This window comes from Chaetomium fimeti (assembly GCF_033439085.1).
Source record: "Chaetomium fimeti strain CBS 168.71 chromosome Unknown B0H64scaffold_6, whole genome shotgun sequence".
Taxonomy (NCBI): domain Eukaryota; kingdom Fungi; phylum Ascomycota; class Sordariomycetes; order Sordariales; family Chaetomiaceae; genus Chaetomium; species Chaetomium fimeti.
The window spans coordinates 8,666-22,487 of NW_026944334.1; the positions used below are offsets into that span (position 1 = coordinate 8,666).

Genomic DNA, 13,822 nt, shown 5'->3' on the forward strand with positions numbered 1-13,822 from the left:
AAGGCTAAACCTATAATATTAAGAGCTTAATTAACTGATATAGTAAACTGTTAATCACTAATAGAGAAATAATACTATAGAATATTATTAATAAATATAATAGTATTAATAACTAGCTAATAAAGGTTAAGGAGAGAATTAACTATATTACTAAGTAATATAATAAAATCATAAAGATACTAATTAATATCGGTATACTTAAAGCTAATAGATATATACTAGATAATAATATCTTACTTCTAATAGATAGATTAGAAAAGCTTAAAGACAATATAAATAAGTTTAATAACAATAGAGTAATATAAGATAACTAGATATCTATAAAGCTTAATTATCTCTAGATAACAGTCGATAATATAGCTATTATTAATACCGATAATAATAGGATATTAGTAAAAAGAGTTAACAATCTAATCCGGTTCTAAAGTAAGATAGTGAAAGTACTAAACAGGTATATAGATAAGTATCCTAACTTCCTTATAATGATAGGTAAGATCTTTATAGGCAACCTCGAAGATAATATATCGGAGTTCCGGGGATTTAATTCCGAGACCAACCATTACATACTGGAGCTTAAAGACGAATATAAATCCAATAATACTAAGGCTGAATTCGATAATACCGGGTTAAACGTTACTAACGATAATACTATAACAGATAATATAATATATAATGATAAGTAAGTAGATAATAGTAATAGGAAAAAGAAGTAGAGATATCTATAGAATAGATAGTAAGGAATAGGGTAAGTAGAAAAGGAAAAGAATAGAGATAAAGTTAATATAAATTAAAATAAATGTTAGGGTAAAAGCATTTCTTTATATTCGTTAATTAGGAGTTATTAACAGGATATCGATAATTTCAAAGATAGGTAACTGATAGGAACTAACGGTCTGTTAACTGTCAGCTGTTGATAAGCGACTGTTAACTGTCTGTCGATAGCCGATAGTCGAGTACTGACAAACCGACGACCGATAGTTGTTAGCAGCTATACGATAGCCGACAGCTGACGACAGACTGACGACGACCAGACAACTGTTGGCAGCTGTCAGTCCGCCATTATAAATATAGCAGGTAGGAGGCCAACTATTGAGAATAAACTAACTCTTTTATATAAACAAAAACTGACTATAAGCTGTAATGTCCTATCAAAGAGTCTCTTTTTTCGTAAATCTGTAAATTCGTAAATTTGTAAATTTGTAAATTCGTAAATTCGTAAATTCGTAAATTCGTAAATTCGTAAATTCGTAAATTCGTAAATTCGTAAATTCGTAAATTCGTAAATTCGTAAATTCGTAAATTCGTAAATCTGTAAATCTGTAAATCCGTAAATCTGTAAACCTGTAAATCTGTAAATTTGTAAATCTATAAAAGAGGTATTAAAAAGAGGTATTAAAAAGAGGTATTGAAAAGAGGTATTTCAATGTTTTTTTCAATACTAAAAACAAAGATTCCAAAATAATTTTTTTCGTAGAAAATAATTTCGGCTTAAAATATCACTACATCAAAATGCTTTTACTACCAGAAAATAATTTTCAGATTGAAATATTTTGTTACTGAACACCATCACAAGCTAATGTTACAGGGAAATCATGTTAGGACCGGAAAACTTCGACTACCACCATTTTCAACCCCCCCCCCGGGCGCGCTATGGTACCTTACCTACTATCCGCAATGCGGCCGGCCTTCGTATTCCTGGGTAATTATTCGTCAGGTAGGTATGTAGGTAGTTCTTGCCGTCGAACGAGGCAGCCTGCGCTGGACTCTTGCTGCTTTCAAGTTCCAACCCATGGTGCCCTCAACGAGAGGTGGCTAGGTCCCAACGTTGACCCAGGAAGCGATTCAAGCGAGTCAACAAACACCGGGACGTTTACTAAACGATTTGTCTGACACCAGCACCAAAAAGTCCAGATTATCACGAAGGAACTTGGAAGCTCTTGCCCGTGGAACGAGCGGAGCTAAATTAAAACAACTCGACGTTGACGCCAAAAAAGGAAGGAACGGCCTGGTGACAAGCTGCGAAAGTGCCAATCGCCGGGCCATCTTTCTCCGACTGCCCGTAGGTTATCTCAACCTACCTTACCTACTCAAAACACACCAACCGCGACTCCTTCGCCACGATTTTAGCAAGAGCATTGATACTGCTCGCCCCCCTCAGCACCAACAGCTGCACGTTAGCCCCGAGATAGGCGCCAATCCAACTCCGCAGCTCTACAGCGACAAGCGAGTCGACTCCATAACTATCCAAATTCCTCGTCGCGCTGAGCATTTCGGCGGGCGTTGCCATCAGCTTGCCCAGCTGCTGCAGAATCGCCTCCGATATTATCTCGACGGCTTCCTCCACCTCCTGGGCCGCACCCAGCAGTGTTGCAATATCGGACGTCTCGCCGTCCTGTCGTTGCGCCCCCCCCGCATCACGTCTCGCGAGGTGAGCAAAGAGGGGCTTCCGCATCCAGCTCTCGCCCGACCCGCGTTCGCTGTTTGGTGGCGCCAGACCGCTGATCACACAGCCGCCTCCGAGGGGATGCTTCACCGAGTGGTCTACCACGGTGAGTAGCTCCGCTGCCGACATTTCTCCCATTCCCGTCCGGCGTAGTGCCTCGGCGACCTCTGCGTGTTCGCTGACGTACCCGACATCGCTGACGGGGCAGACGTTGATCGAGTAGCCTGCCCGACCACGCCCGACCCGTTGATGCGCTAACGAGTCCTGGAAGCCGCAACCCGCTGCATAGTTGCACTGCCCGATGTTCCCCCATACGGATACAACTGAGGATAGAATGACGAAGAAGTCGAGGTCCTCGCCGAGGATCGTCTCCAGGTTCACGGTCCCGCGCACTTTCGGCATGAGAGCCAAGTTCCAGTCGTCCTCGGTCATGTGCTCGAATAGTGTGTCCTGGGAAACAGTCAACCATCTAGTGTACTAAAGTGAAGAGTTGGGGAGCATACCTTGAGAACCATAGCGGACTGGACGATTCCGCGGATGGGAGGCATCCCCTCCAGCTCAATCTCTTGTGGTATGCTGGCAACCCGCTCTTCGGATGCTATGTCGCAGGCTTTCCCTACCACACTCACGCCTTTCGCATTCATTTCTTGGATGAACGATTGACTTTCCTGGTCCTTGGCCCCCGAGCGGGACAGTGCGACGATGTATCGCGCGCCGTGGCTTACCATCCACAAAAGGACGGCACGCCCAAGGCCACCGAATCCACCGACGACGGCGTAGGTCGCGTCCGCCTTTAGCCTGGCCGGGATTGGCGCCGGAGGTACTGCCTGTCATGTCTGTTAGCCCCTGTCCTCAGTGCCCTCGGTATCCTTCCTACCTTGACTTGCTGGCTTTGCTCAACCTTGAGGATGACCTTTCCCGTATGCTTACCCCCCTGAATGAGGCGGAAAGCTGTTTCGATTTCGGACATGGGCAGTACTGTCAGGGGCACCGCCCGGATATGGCCGGCAGACGCAAGATCCGCCACCGAGCGAAGTATGTGCCTAGCCAGAGGCTTGTTGTGCTCCATGACCCCCGTCAGCTCCACATAGGCAAAGGTGACGTTCTTGAGTAGGAAGCCCATGGGCATTAGGGCATCGTCCATCAAGTCCTTGCGCCCAATCTCGACGAAGCGGCCAAAATGGGCGACCAAATTGCACGACTCGCGGAACAGTTCTCCACCAAGCGAGTTGAGAACGACGTCCACACCGTAGCCGCCCGTGAGGCGCTTGATCGCCCCGTGGAAGGCAGTCGTTCGACTGGAGAAGATGTGATCCGGGGGGATACCATATGTATTCTGCAGCAGCTCACGCTTGGCAGAATTGCCGACCGTGACGAAGACTTCGGCCCCGAGGTGCTGGGCTAGCATGATGGCAGCCTGCCCAACGGCGCCCGCGGCGGAGTGGATAAGAAGTTTGTCCCCACGCTTCAGCCGGCCAAGTTCCACCAGCGAATAATACACTGTTGACCACACGATGGGTAGAGAAGCTCCCTCCTCAAAGGACATGGAATCAGGGAGCACTTGGCAGCAGTCGCCGTGCACAACTGGGTAGTTCGTATACGACCGCGAATAGAGAGCGCAAACGCGGTCTCCTGGCTTGAACCTCCCGAGCATATTGGCTCCCACCTCGACAACAACGCCGCTGCAGTCGTTTCGCATTTCGGTGATGCCCTCCAGTTGGCCGGCCGCGATGAGGACATCTTTGAAGTTGACGCTTGCTGCCCTCAGCTCAATCTTGATGTCATCGGCGCCAACTGATGGTGCGTCCTTGTCATCCTTCCAGCGGAAGGTTTCCATCAAACCCGGCACGCCTAACTCTGCTGCTAGGGTGCGGCCGTTGTGCAAAAATGGCGTCAGCTCGGGCTCCGCCAAGTGACCGCTACGGTAGATGTGATCCGTTATCTCGGGTCGCGATACAAGGCGGGGGACAAAGAGTTGACCGTCTCTCTCGGCAAACTCGTTCTCGACATCGGGACCCTCCTCGCCGAGATTGAACGTTGGGCAGCCCAGTAGGGTTGGGAGAATCTCGGAAAGCTTCTCTGCCATGGGAACGCGGGCATGTTGCAGCTGCAAGGTGACGATGCGGATTTCGGGATGCTCTAAGCGGAGACAGCGCGCAAATCCGAGCCAGAGCCCGGCGACCCCGGGGTCAGTCGCGTCTGCGCCGCTCTCCTGGCTCACGAGCACCACAGCTCTTGCGCTGAGCACCCAGCTCTTGAATCCCCGCCAAGAATTTGCGTCAACGTTCTCACGGAGCAGAGTACCAACTTCTGGGAGAACCACGACAATACCACCCCCAAGCGGCGGCGCACCGAGTTCCTGGACGGAAAGCGTCACCGGGCCAAGCCGGGCCTCGTTTTGCGACAACAGCAAAGTCGTCTTGCCCAATGCTGCCTCTGCAGCTTGCTGCCCTTCTCTGGTGGCGAGCAAGCGGATTGGTGGGAGTGGCTCAGTCCTGGGCGGTAGCGGGTTGCTGGCGATGAAGACCGTCATGGTGCCGCCTTCTTGTTCTGGATAATCCTCGAAGCAGGGTTCGACTTCGGCAAACCCAGCGTTCTTGAGGTTGTTTACCCACTCCGCACGTTCAAGCACTGGCGACCGCCGGCGGCCCTCGTCATAACCCGCCCACCAGCCTTCAAACACACCGAAGATGATGTTATAAAACGCTTGGTAACTGGTAATCTCCATGAGGATTAACCTGCCACCAGGTTTGAGAAGTGATCGGACATTCTCCAGCATCTCATTGATTCGGCGCGTCGCGTGGACGTTGCTGGCCAAGATGAGATCGTAACTGGCCTCCTCAAAGCCCTGCTCCCGCGGGTTATTCCCGATGTTTAGAATCTTGAAGTCGACGGAGTCTGACATGTTCCCCAGGCGCTGCTTCGCATTCTCGAAGGATGTGGAGGTCAGATCGGTGAAGTCATAGCGGCCAACGCGGCCGTGCAACGCACCCAAAACCGGAACGGTGGTGGATGCGGTGCCAGCTCCGATCTCGAGAACGCGCAGCCCAGGTTTCTGCAGGCCCAACTCCTTGCACCACGCTGCGATTTGCAAGTTGCAGCGCATGCGGCGATCGTCAGCATACAACCGGGACAAGAGGTTTCCCGGCATTAGCACACCCAGCGGGTCCGTCTTTTGATTGAGGATCTCGCCGAGGCACGGTCCCATGCGCAAAATAGCCTCGCCAAAGGCCCCCATGCTGCTACCGTCCTCGGTGGCGATAAGCGATGCGTCGTATTCTTCGTTGGCGAGCATCTGCATCCACTCAAACAGCCGGCGCAAATAGCTGCCTTCGGGAATGTCCTCCATCGACAGCTCCCTGAGAGCCCTTTGCACGTGATGGATACTCAGGGCCTGGAGAATGCGATTGCGAGTTGCGACCGATTCTGCTGGTACCGCCGATTTGCAAATGCGCTCGAGGTGCTGCGGCGTCCAGGTTTGGGAATATGTGATCCATTCTGTGTCGTAGCAGAGCTCTCGTTTCGCCCGACCAGCACCGACATCACCTGGTAAGGCGGTGAGTTGGACGCCTTCAGCGTGCAGGATCATCTCATCTCCAGTCAGTTCATCGCCCTCGCGGCAGACGAAAACGTCGTATGTTGGGCCGTTCTCGGCCCTCGTGGATGCCGCCACAAGTTCTCCGCTGGCCTTTGTGTGCGAAATGCGCATCCGGAGTTGTTTTATGAAGGTCGGAACGGGGGCAGAACTACCGTCTTCCATAGCGATGACGCAGAGACCCTGGAACAAGATGGAGTCCAATGCGGCAGGATGAATAATGTCTCCCAGACCACCAGGCTCCAACTGGTCAGTTGGTGTAAGAGCAATGGCCACGCATGCACCGGGGCCAGTTTTCATACTGGACAGGTTGTTGAACGGAGCCTGCCAGTCGAGGCCAACCTCGCGGGCGTGGGCGTAAAAATGGGATGTCGACGTTTCACGGCCGCACTGCTCCGCAACGCGCGCGATTTGCTCCTGCGCCGCACTCCATTCGACCTCGCTTTGCTCCTTGTCTTGTTTTGTCTCGGCGTGGACGAGACCTCGGCAATGCTCCGTCCACTGTCCGGTCCGCGCTATGCTAAAAATGCGGAACTCGTTCCAGAGGCTGGATGACTCGCGCGCAGTCCGCGCCTGCGGCCGAAGCGAAAGCGCAATTTCCACGTTCGCCTCATCCTCCGACAGGACAAGGGCTTTGCCGATATTGATGTTGCGGAGCACAATGGCTTCGACGTAAGCTGTGGGAGACATTGCTCTAGAGTGCTGTCGCGCCGCCTGCACCGCCATAGTCAGGAACCCTGCTCCGGGAAACACGATTTGCCCCTGTACAATGTGCTTTCGCAGCCATGGGATTTCCTTCAAGTTGAGGAATCGCCGCCAGCGAGGTTCGACGTGGTTGACATCTATCGAGAGCGTGCCGAGGAGCTCATGCGGAAGATGGGGTCGTGCTTGGTAATCTCTCGACAGGCGGCTGTCATGCCAAAATCTGCGGCTGTGGTCGAACGGGTACGGTGGAAGATCAGGGAGCAGTGCGGGAGTCCCGGGGTGGTGACCGTTGTCACTATCGTTCAAGGCCTCGGCCGTCACTGGTGACCCCTGGATGCACAAGAATCCAAGACAACGCAGCAGAGACTCCTCGGCGTCGCTACCCCTTTTCAGCGTATGCGTGTAAGCCACCTCCCCGAACCCCTTGGAGCGAGCTTTGAGGATTTGCTTCACCGGACCTCCCAGTTGCGAGTGGGACCCAACCTCGACGATGGTGTCAATCGGCTCGCCGTCATACCGCTCTTCGCTCATGAGCTTGACGGCCTGTGAGAAGAGAACTGGGCTCAGCAGATTTTGCACCCAATATTCACCACCGAGTTCTGTTTCGTTTCCAACATCCTGGCCAGTTACCGAGCTAAACATGCGCACCGTCGATAGGCCTGCCGGGAAAGGCTTTAGGGCTCCCAGGCGCGTGGCGTATTCGCTCGCCAGAGCCTCCATTTGGTGGGAGTGGTAGGCGGCGCCGTTGGTCATGAGTTTGCGGTTGAAGATCCCCTCGGCTTCAAGCGCCCCTGCCAGTTGTTCGACCGCCGCGGCGTCTCCGGAGACAGTTACGCTAGCCGGGCTGTTGATGCAGGCAACTCTCATGCGCCCATACTGCTCGCCCACTTTGGAGATGTGTTGTTCTGTCGTCGTGGCCGAGGCGCCCACGGCAATCATGGCACCGCCGCTGATACCATTGCGTTGATTCTCCGCTATCAGCTCCCCGGTCAACTTGCCGCGAAAGTACGCGGCCGTCATCGCGTCTTCGAAAGACATAAGCCCGGCGGCGTAAGCGGCGGCGATTTCGCCACTTGAATGCCCAACGACGCTCGCTGGCAAAATATTGAATTCGGCCAGCAGATCGACAAGCGCCATCTGGACCGCCGTCGAGAGGGGTTGGGCATAGGCGGGTTCGTTGATGTGTGACTCGGCTTTTGGGCGGCACAACTCACTCACCAGATCCCACGTGCAGCCCAGGTGGGAGAGGTGTGAGCGAGCGCGTTCCAGAGCCCTGAAAAAGACCGGCCGGCTTTGGAGTAGCTGACGGCCCATCTCAGCGTACTGTGCTCCTTGGCCGCTGAAGATGAAGGCGATTCGGCTGCTCTTCTTCGTCTCTCGAGGGGGGACAGGGCCAGAGGAGGCCATCATCAACTGCGACACCAGGTTGCCCATGTCGCATGCAACAAGAGCCACACGATGAGGAAGCATCGTGTGCTTGCTCAGCGTGTATGACAACCGGGATAGCAGTACATCCTGTTCGGATCCCAGTGTATGTGGTTGTCTCGCCACGAGATACCTGGCGACCCTCGTGCACATTTTCTGGCATGAGCTCTGGTTAGCCGCGCTAAGGATGAAGACCCGGGGGGTCCGCGCCGTGCTCCCCCAGGACAACGTTCGTCGTAGTGGTGGTGTGACGATATGCATGTGGTCAGCGGCCGCGTCCAAGACCACATGAGCGTTGGTGCCGCCGTAGCCAAAACTGTTGACCGAGATTCTGCGCAAGTTCCGCGGTTCTGCCAGTAGGGGTATCTAGACTCGCCGTCAGCAAAGGTTTCAACTAATACGGCGCACAGATGAAACCTACACGCAAATTCCACTCGTCGAGCAAAATCTCCGGGTTCACGTTCTCAAAGTTCACCTGAGGCGGGATCATTCCCTTCTCGAGCATGAGGACGGACTTGATCAGTCCGGCAAGGCCTGCCGCTCCCTCGAGATGGCCAATATTGCCTTTGACGGAGCCTATTGGCAGCTTCCGTCTGGACGCCCGGCCGCGCGACAACACAGATGCGATGGCACCGACTTCGATTGGGTCCCCGACCTTGGTGCCTGTGCCATGGGCTTCGACGTAATCGGCGAAGGGTTCAAGATGAGCCTGCTGATAAGCTTTTAGGATGGCTTCGCGCTGAGCCGCCCCGCTGGGTAGCGTGATACCCTGCGTACGCCCATCCTGGTTGAGCACCGAACTGCGTATCACGGCTCGCACATTGTCGCCGTCCCGCAACGCTGCAGATAGCGGCTTGAGCATGACGCCGGTGCACCCTTCACCTCGTCCATAGCCGTTGGCGCGCGAGTCGAAAGAGAATGATCGCCCTTCACTCGAAAACATCTTGAGGCGGCTCTGGTAATGGAAGCGCTGTGGATCTAGCAGCAGGTTGACACCGCCCACGAAGCATTGTGCTGTCTCGCCGAGACGTAAGCTTTGCACGGCCTGGTGCAGGGCCACAAAGCTCGAGGAGCAGCCCGTGTCGACGGTGAAGCTCGGTCCGCGCAGGTTGAAGCAGTAAGAGATGCGGTTGGACGCGATGGCCGGACCCGTGCCGGTGACGAGATACAAGGGGGGGTTTTCGGTGTCGCGAGCCATCATCTCGTGATAGTCCGAACTCCACTGGCCGACGAAGACACCCGTGTTGGAGCCCCAGAGAGAATCTCGGCTCAAGCCGGCATTTTCAAACGACTCATACGCGACCTCGAGGAGCAACCTCTGTTGTGGATCCATAGCCTGTGTCGAACGTTAGCCCGAGTTCAGCATCGGCGAGCAGTGAAGGGCTAGAGTCACTCACGACTGCCTCGACAGGATTGATACCAAAGAATCCCGCGTCAAACGCGGCGACATCCTCCTTCAGCCAGTGTCCGCCGCCTGCATTTGTCTTGGGAAACCAGGCAGGTTAGTAACGCGGTGCCACAACCGAGCGGAGCCTGGGAACACTCACGGTTGAACTCTTGTTGCCGGTCGGATCTTGAAAAGCCGGCATGTTGAACCGCTTCCCCGGCCCCGGCGTCCACGCCGAGCGCCCCGACACCAACATGTCCCAGAAGGAGGAGGTGTCATTCGCACTTCCCGGCAAACGACAGCTCATGCCAATGATGGCAATGGGTTCAACGGGCCCATGGCCCATCGATTCGCTCGAGCTCCCCTCATGGTTTCTGCTAAGAATGGACCACGGTGTCGATGCCTGACTCTCTCCTGTCTCGCTACCGGCCCTTGTGGGCGCTGATTGTTCTCTTTCAACGAGCATAATGTGAGTGACACCTGTCGCGGCTTACTGTGCAAACTGTGTGGTTGTTTTAGGAAACTAACGGTGTCGTCCAAGTTTGCTGAGGGGAAGTCGGGGTGGATAGTTGAAGAAGAATGGCCGCTTCGACAACACCGCACGTTCACACGGGTTCCAGGTCAACACATATTGTGGAGGACTCCAGCCTTCACCCTCATGAATGGTTGCTGTTGTAATCATCCGGGGTTATTATTGGGACTTGTTGACACATCTCACGAGTTCACCGCTAAACGTACTCAACTCATCATTGGGACTTGCAGATACATTTCAGGAGTTCACCGCTAAACTTACCCAACACTTGGTTAGGCAGCTGCACATCCCCCGTTGCTGGCGATCGTTCCTTGGCTTGAGATGAACGTCACGAAGAGCGGCGATATGCTAACTCGGCCAAGGGATTGATCGAAGTTCAGCTCGGTAATCGCCAGCCACACGGGTGCAGATCCTCCTACCCCTGAAGAAAACTTGTTCAAATCGGAACATCATATCTGAAACATGACCGATCGGCCGGCCCGCCGGCCAGCCTATCACGCCGCCAAAGAGAGCGAGTGACACGCTCCCACGCTTCCGTTGCAGAGTTAGCGAAAATAATCGCGTCCCTTGTTGATTCGGCAAGGTACTAAGTAGTGACTTTTAGTCTTACTCCGGAAGACGATAGCCGCCCCAGTAACAAAACCAACTTTTGCAGCTTTCAAGCGGATCATGTTACTGAGCCGGCTCTCGTCTTCCGTACTTACGTGGGGGGTGTTGAAGAAACGGAGCTGTTTGTAAACTCCCAGGACTTTGTTGGAACCGCCTTTCCCAAATCACTTTCCGATTTACCCAACTCACTTTGTCGTCATCTCATCGCATCTTCTCTTCAGCACCGGGCAACGATGGAGGAGGCTACAGTGAAGCTTAGCGTGCCAGTTGGCGAGGAGGTCATCCACCTCTCAGCTCTAGACCAGCAGGCTCAACGGCACTACGCGAAGCCAATGCTGTTCTTCAAGTTCAACCACGAGGGGATAAACGATCCCATCATCGGCCACCTCAGAAAAGGCTTGTCCGTCGCCCTGAGCGAGACGCCTGACTTTGCGTCAACCATTGCACCCGTCCCCGGTTCGACCAGGAAGGAGCTTCAGCTAGGGCTGAACCCGGAATCCGGGGCGTCATGGAGAGTCGTCGACCATACCGCCGAGGTAAACAAGGACGCTTGGGTATATGGGACCTTTGATGAACTCGCGGCGAAGCACTTTTCCCTCACGGACATCCCTCTCAAACGCCTGGTGAATCCGGCATTCGTCAACATCTCTGAGGATCTGAGGGAGCTCCCGTCTTTCGGCATCCAGCTGAACTTGATCGAGGGCGGCGTTATCTTAGTCGCTAGCTGGCACCACACCGTCTCCGACGCACGGGGGTTCAACGTTCTGCTTAGCTCATGGGCACGCCGCACAAAAGAGTCAATACTGCGTGGCGAGCCCGACGAGCCCATCATCCCGGCGGAGGAGACACGCGGTCGCTGGCGCCTCGATTACGGCATGACCAACGCAACCATCGCCCAGGTTCCCGAGTACGCCATCGATGCCAACGCGCGGTCTCCACGCTCGGCTACGTCACTGCATCTGCTCGACCGCGAGGACCCCCTGGGCGCGCCGTTCCAGGTCAGCACCTGGTACATCAGCGCCGCACATGTCCAGGCTTTGCGCGATAGGCTAGGAGCAGCGGCCGACTCGGGCGGTTTCACGGCCGTCGAAGCCATCAGCGCCCTTTTCTGGAAGCATGTGAGCCGGGCCCGCCGTCTCCTCGACAACAACGAGGGGGGCACATCATTGTTCACCACGCGTCTCGAGTTCCGCGCCCGTTTAATCCCCCCTCTGAGCGGCGACTACATCGGAAACATCTGTGAGCCCAATGCTCACGCGCGGGTACCACTCTCTGAGCTCTGCTCACCTGCCACTAGGGCTTCCCTGGCAACACTTGCGTCCGCCATCCGCGCCGCCACCGAGGCTGTTGACGATGGCGCAGTGCGTACCTACATCGGTCTTATCAACACGCTTCCCGCGGTCACCGACCTTACGTGGAAGTATGACGGCTTCCCGGGTCCCGACTTTGGCGTCACTGATTTGTCTGGCTTGGATGTTCGTCGCACGGACTGGGGCCCGGGGCTGGGCTCCCCGGTCTGTCTTCGCTTGGCATATCGCGAGGGAGGGCTTCTGTACCTGTTCCCTGGTGATGCGCAGGGTGGATTGGAGGTCCAGGCACTTTGTGAACCGGACGCGTTAGAGAGGTTGAAGGTTGATGAGGAAATGGTCAAGTATGCTACCTTTAGGGGCTAGCCCAGCATCGGGAATCCATACTGTCCAAAGTTTCCTGGATTGATGGTACGGAATCCTTGACAGGGGCCACGGATTTTGAAGATCGGTGCACGTAATAATTAGTAGAACTCGAAAAGATACGCTTCCTTGATTTGTTTTGTTTTCCCAACCGTTCGTCCTTCCTGGTTTCAAGTCACCCGATAATGAATGCATGGAATCTGTAGCAGCGCCTCGTCCAGATTCGAATGGTTGCAGAATGCCACAAATGTATCTTGAATTATATGATATTAACGCAACGTCGTGGCGATATTTCGTAGCAAGGGCAGGGTACAGCTGTAAACGCACAAAGAGCTATCATCCGGCTACACATTTGTCCTAACAATTTATTTCCACAAACCATGATTTAACCCAGTTGTCCCTTAACGAAACCATGGCATCTGACTACCCGTTATTCTCAGTTTTCAGCGTAGTGCCAGAGTGGGCTTGGGTAAGGGCCGCGAGCTCAGCCCGAGAGTCACGACTCTGTCAAGCATCCTGACAAGAGTCCATTCATGCAAAGGGCTTCAAGTTCAGAGGTTGGTGCGCAATGAGCTTAGTTGGCCTCAAGGTCCTTGGCCCTCCTTAACTGTTGTTGCGGATGCCCTGGGCCTTCCAACCTTTGAAGAACCCTCAAGATGGCTCCTGGTTCTAGAAGCTACGCCTCGTGATGATGCCGCGGACCGGGTGCTCCGCCCCGCGACTCGGCTTTGTGTGACAGGTAATGTGAGTGAGAATTGTTAGGCGCAAACTCACCCACGTTTAATGGTACAGGGGGGCTTTTGATGAGGTTAGGGCGCCGAAAACATTCAGCTGTAGTTAAGACAGGTCTCGGATCGTGGTAATGCTATCTGGATATCACACTAGTATCCGCAAAGAGTACAGATCTGTACATGTAGTAAAACTGGAACAAAGCTGAATCTAGCCCCTAGCCACAATTGCGTCCGCACAATCGATCGCCGTGATGCGCGGGTTGTCATCGTGTTGTGGGGTCTTGGGCCGGCCTCTTGAACCCTGACGGATGGATTACTAGGATGCTGACTCGCTGAGCACATCCATCCCATCAATGAAAGAAGGGGGCGGAAGAGATCCTGAGCTTGGCGAGCCTCGCAGCCTTGGCTAGACGGTCTCGGCCATGGTTGTCCATCTTGGACTCTTGGTGCTTGACTACATTTGTACGCGACATGGATGGACGAGTCACTCGACCCCCTCCCCCATTCGCTCGGGTATTTTGGCGCCACCCCCGGCGGGAGAGGTGGAGCAAACCTAAAGGACCCCTGACCACCAAGCAGGGAGCTCAGGTCTCAGGTCTCACTGTCTCAGTTACTGTGTATGTACATTCTGGTCGGAACGTTCCGCCTTGTCGAGCCTGTCCCCAGTCAACTCCTTCGTACGAATACAGACCGCTCCACTGTTGCAGCCAAGCGAACCACGAGGG

General features: G+C 53.9%; 2 protein-coding genes across 2 annotated transcripts; one reads left to right on the top strand and one right to left on the bottom strand.

The window, feature by feature from the left end:
- Positions 1 to 1,642: 1,642 nt before the first annotated feature.
- On the bottom strand, positions 1,643 to 9,757 carry B0H64DRAFT_464367 (uncharacterized protein; the record flags this gene model as incomplete). The annotated part of the gene is made up of 8 exons (XM_062807627.1): positions 1,643 to 2,893; positions 2,947 to 3,270; positions 3,321 to 4,889; positions 5,211 to 6,092; positions 6,516 to 8,534; positions 8,590 to 9,504; positions 9,566 to 9,652; positions 9,716 to 9,757. 8 exons carry the CDS (start codon positions 9,755 to 9,757, stop codon positions 2,084 to 2,086), a joined length of 6,648 nt encoding a protein of 2,215 aa, XP_062656316.1. The 3' UTR covers positions 1,643 to 2,083.
- Positions 9,758 to 10,758: 1,001 nt separating this feature from the next.
- B0H64DRAFT_476447 (uncharacterized protein) lies at positions 10,759 to 12,454 on the top strand. The gene has a single exon (XM_062808149.1). The coding sequence runs from the start codon at positions 10,930 to 10,932 to the stop codon at positions 12,367 to 12,369; it is 1,440 nt and encodes a 479-aa protein (XP_062656317.1). The 5' UTR covers positions 10,759 to 10,929; the 3' UTR covers positions 12,370 to 12,454.
- Positions 12,455 to 13,822: the final 1,368 nt, after the last annotated feature.

What these genes read in the sequence shown, in the direction of transcription:
- B0H64DRAFT_476447 (XM_062808149.1), top strand. Translation starts at nt 10,930, where the DNA reads ATGGAGGAGGCTACAGTGAAGCTTAGCGTGCCAGTTGGCGAGGAGGTC.